The 4,446-nt window shown below is 40.3% G+C and overlaps 1 protein-coding gene across 3 annotated transcripts; it reads left to right on the forward strand.

Moving 5' to 3' along the window:
• On the forward strand, positions 1-3,077 carry fgf8b (fibroblast growth factor 8b). 3 transcript variants are annotated; one of them, XM_055223128.1, is made up of 6 exons: positions 1-226; positions 295-625; positions 707-743; positions 1,143-1,323; positions 2,167-2,273; positions 2,395-3,077. In XM_055223128.1, the coding sequence occupies exons 2-6, from the start codon at positions 567-569 to the stop codon at positions 2,689-2,691; spliced, it is 681 nt and encodes a 226-aa protein (XP_055079103.1). In that variant the 5' UTR covers positions 1-226; positions 295-566; the 3' UTR covers positions 2,692-3,077. The 3 variants fall into 3 exon arrangements, with proteins under 3 accessions (XP_055079103.1, XP_033825490.1, XP_055079122.1); XM_033969599.2 differs by having other exon boundaries at positions 1-216; XM_055223147.1 differs by having other exon boundaries at positions 1-625; positions 1,191-1,323.
• The last annotated feature ends 1,369 nt before the right edge of the window (positions 3,078-4,446 follow it).

Here is a 4,446-nt window from a genome sequence, read left to right on the forward strand (position 1 = left end):
AAATGGTCAGGGGACGGATACTGAATGTGGACGAGAGGCAACCACAAGAAATACACGTGTGGGAGGACGCAGGACCTTCACTCTGCCGCGCGCGCTTCCAACAGAAACAACATCACAATCACATGTGCAACTTCACAGAAAGCAAATTCGGAAGCAGGAGCTTTTTGTTAATCTGTCACTGCTAAATTTTAATTGCGTCACACCTTTGGTTTTGTGGTGCGTATACGTGCGTAAAATGTGCGCCTACATTCATTTTCAAATCGAATGAAGGATCTAACTTTTAACGTTTATCAGGATTGAAGTGTCTGACAGAGCAGGAGCTGATGGAAAAAGCGGGCGACAGGGACGCATCCCTGGAACAGGGCGCCTGATTACGCGGCACCGCTCGTGCGCTTTAGGACGCGTCCACAGAAAACAGTGCAGGCCTTTTCTCTACCTGTACAAGACAGTGACATCTTCAAATGTCTTATTTGGCCCAGAGACCATCTTCACGGGAGTACACAAAGTCCGTCAGGAGGAACTGAAACTTTCCACAAATCCTCCAGCAAAGAATCCGTGGAGTATTCATGAAGCAATACTTGACTTATTACAAGATGAGGCTGAGAACATCGAGGTTAGGCTGGCTGTAAGTAAATATGATGCCTTTTACAAATGTGACATGGTTCACGTCAGGGAAACTTAATTAGCATTTTATTTTCTTCAACAGGTTACTCCAGTTCACGGCTCTTTGCTTTTATGCACAGGTACTTTTAATATATTCTAAATGTTTTTTACGTATATATTAAGTTATCCTGAACAGAATCCAATTAAGCATCTCTCTTAGTTGATAGCTTTATGAACCATCTGCATAACAAATCACATTTTTATTACAGGGAACTGAAGAACTGGCTACAAATCAAATATGTTGAAAAGAGCAATGCCCTCTTTTATTTAATACAATTGTTATAACACGTGTGGAGGGTTAAGATGAAAGAGCGTGGGAAAGGGCTCATCTCAGTGTAAAATGTAAAAACAAAAGCTTACATTTGTTAGAGGGGTAGGGGGGGATTTATAACTGATTTTATAGTATGTCACCCACAAACTTTACACATATCTCATATTCTGAGACCTGAAAGTCATGACAGTCTCTGTTTGCCCGTCAGAGCTCTGTACAGTCTCCTCCTAATTTCAAGCACCATGTCACCGAGCAGAGCCGTCTGTCGGACAGGATGAGCCGCAGACTGACGCGCACGTATCAGCTGTACAGCCGCACGAGCGGGAAGCACGTACAGGTCCTGGCGAACAAGAGGGTCAACGCCAACGGGGAAGACGGAGCGGTGCACGGTACATGACAAACATGTGCATTTGTTTATAACTTTAGTTAATTCACGATTTATGCATGCATCCAGCAAGTAACAGGTGCTCCACAGGCCATAACTGAACTGTCCTTTTTATAGGCCAAACATGCCTGTAATGTCGTGATTCTAGTATGAAGTTAACTTATATAAATAAAGCATGAATAAAACTGATGAAAACAGAAGTCATCCTGCAGAAAAGAGTCACAATTAATGAAAACTTGTAGAATACTACTTTTGGACTTGAAAATGTCACGTGTCATAACTCTGAACCTTAAATCTCTTCTGACGTTTACTTCTTGTGGTTTACAACTAGATGTAAGTTGGACTTTAAAAAAAATCCCTGCCACCAAACTTTTGTGTGCTGCCATGTTTCTACCACAGCCCCCAACATCCACGTCTCAATGCCTGAACACTTATTGGAGTTGTATTTTATGGGGTTTTTTCATTGCTTTACAATGCAATGTATGACTCAGTTTATAGACAGGTGAAGTCAGTCCTCTTTGTTTTTCCCCTTTTGTCCTCTATCGTTCTTTTGTCTTTATCTGCAGATGCATGCTCACTGGTTCGTGGGCGTCACTCTTGTAACTGGCCCAAATCTAGCCGCTGTTCCTTGCTGTGGCCATGTCACAGACCTCAGTATTCTCAAATCTGCATCCACTGCACAAATGCATTTTATAGTGTCTGAAAAATCATTGTCATCTGTGCTATTTGTGGAGTGTGACACCATAGGTTTAGTGAGAAATAATTTACAATGTTGAAAACATCCTCATTCCAAAACTTTCTCATTCAGAACTATTATTATTTTTAAATTTTTTGTTTTGTTTTGCAGCTAAGTTGGAAGTAGAGACTGACTCTTTTGGAAGTCGTGTCCGCATTAAAGGAGCAAAGACAGGATACTACATATGTATGAACAAGAGAGGAAAGCTGATTGGCAAGGTAATCTACAATATACCCTTGTCTGCAGATTTATCTGAAGGGTTTTAATGTATTGAGCAGAAATAAAAATATTTAGTTTTCCTGGAAAGATGATTTGGGGGTTCCCTTTTTGTTTCCCCAGAGGAAAGGCAGAGGTAAAGACTGTATCTTCACTGAGATCGTCCTAGAGAACAACTACACAGCACTGCAAAACGCCAAGTATGAGGGCTGGTACATGGCGTTCACTCGTAAAGGTCGTCCACGGAGGGCCTCGAAGACCAAGCAGCATCAGAGAGAGGCCCACTTCATGAAGCGCCTTCCCAGGGGCCACATGCTCAGTGAGAGGCGGCCATTTGAAGTTCTTCCTCTGGCCGTCCCAGCGCAGCCTTCAAACAAACGGACTAAACATGCACATCACCATCGCTCCAGCAGCGGCTGACTAAAGCACCACTGTGGGACATCAATGGAGAAACCATCACAGTCAACTGCTCCCAGCTAAATTAACTTTTACAGTCCAGTGCCCATACATTTCCTCTCTTTGTGGATTTATTGTGTCATTGTATGTAAACATTGACTCTAATACACTAGTTATACACTCCCTTCAGACAGATGACTTAAAATTAAAAAGTATTTAAGAGCACAAATCAAGTGCTAAATAATGTTAAAATGAATAGATTAGTCAACACAGCGAGGGAGTATGAAGCTAGACATGGCAGCTATTGATAACCTAATGGTTACTGCAGTTCACCAGCTATGTTGGCAGATTTTGCAGAATTTAACTTTTTTTTCTACATATATAAATATATTTTGTACTGTAAAAATGTAAATTACACAAAATGATGAAAATATTTATTGTAGAGTGTATATTAAAACCACTAAAGAATTTGTTCAGGACTTGTCCTCAGTGTTGAAGTTGATTTGGGATTGAACGGCAGCATAAACTGTTGCCTTTTCCCTCCTTCAAGAGAGCCAGAGACCCAGATAACTGAAGGGCAATATCTGTGACAGGCTACTGAATTCAATGTGCTCAGCAAGTGAGACTTGGGCCTGAATGGCCGGAGCTATGCATTAAAAGAGATGAGGTCAGCCCACCATTTTGGTCCAAACAAAGGTTACCACCATGTAGTTGCATTTCTCACGATCGCACACCGTAACCCTCTGATCAAATGGGCTCTTTGTGGAAGCTCATATAAAAGGGCATGTTATACAATAGTAGGTTCGAATAATAACATGAGGAGGGGTCAGTTATCAAAAAGAAGCCAGTCACACAGGGAGGGGTGAGGATTGGGGGGTAAGGGGTGCAGTAAGAGAGGCAGAGAAAGCATCAGGGTCTGTGAGGCAAAATGTGGCATTGGCTGAAAGAGGGGGAATGGCTGGGAAGAGGCATTCGGCAATGAAAAGGAGGCAGAAAAGAAACAGTCTTCCCAGAAGCAGTTGAGCATGACCATCAGAGGCCAAACAACAGGGGAGGAAGAAGACCCAGCACAGACTCTGTGCTGCTCTCACAATGCAAGCGCTGGGCCACCAATTTGTCACTCTTCTTCACTGCAGAAATTCATTTGAGTCAATGAAAGTTTTAAAAATTGAGATCTCAGTAAACCTACTAAAATGCACAGTATGTTAAATTTATCAGATTGGCATGATCCAAAATTTGGAGCACATGTTTACAGACTGGTGAAATTTGTCCTTTCCAACTGGAGCAATACAAAGACAATGGTAAGGGAGTCCTGTGGTTTCGTGTCTTTAGCACTTGCTTGTTTGGAAAAAAAAAAGGTAAAAATGTAAGGATTCAATTTAAATACCTTGTCTAGATACATCTGAAGTGTACTAGAATAATCATCTTTTGTCATCCCAGTTTTCGTCTTTAAAAATATTTTATAACACAAATAATGATTTTTTTCCCCTTAGAAATAAATCTCAGAGAAGCCTGCCCCATGCAAGGAACAAAATGCCACTGACTTTAAACAAATAGGGATTATCTTATAATAACCTTTAGAAGTTTGGGGGACAATGATAAAAAAAAAAAAATAAAATAAAATAAAGTAGCTGAACTTTGAAGAAGTTAAGTAAGATTTAGATTTTGAAATAGTTAATTTTATTAATTAAATTATAAATTATACAGTGAGATTTTTTGTATTAATCAAAGAAATAACATGTTTTAAGATAAGCATCTTTAAAAACAAAAGATTAATAT

This window comes from Periophthalmus magnuspinnatus, chromosome 1, assembly GCF_009829125.3.
Source record: "Periophthalmus magnuspinnatus isolate fPerMag1 chromosome 1, fPerMag1.2.pri, whole genome shotgun sequence".
Taxonomy (NCBI): Eukaryota; Metazoa; Chordata; class Actinopteri; order Gobiiformes; family Gobiidae; genus Periophthalmus; species Periophthalmus magnuspinnatus.

Bases quoted from the DNA above. Each gene is read 5' to 3' on its own strand.
- fgf8b (XM_055223128.1), top strand. From the start codon at position 567: ATGAAGCAATACTTGACTTATTACAAGATGAGGCTGAGAACATCGAGG. The intron at 1,324-2,166 runs GTACATGACAAA...TTTGTTTTGCAG, and splicing joins GGAAGACGGAGCGGTGCACG to CTAAGTTGGAAGTAGAGACT. The intron at 2,274-2,394 runs GTAATCTACAAT...TTGTTTCCCCAG, and splicing joins GAGGAAAGCTGATTGGCAAG to AGGAAAGGCAGAGGTAAAGA.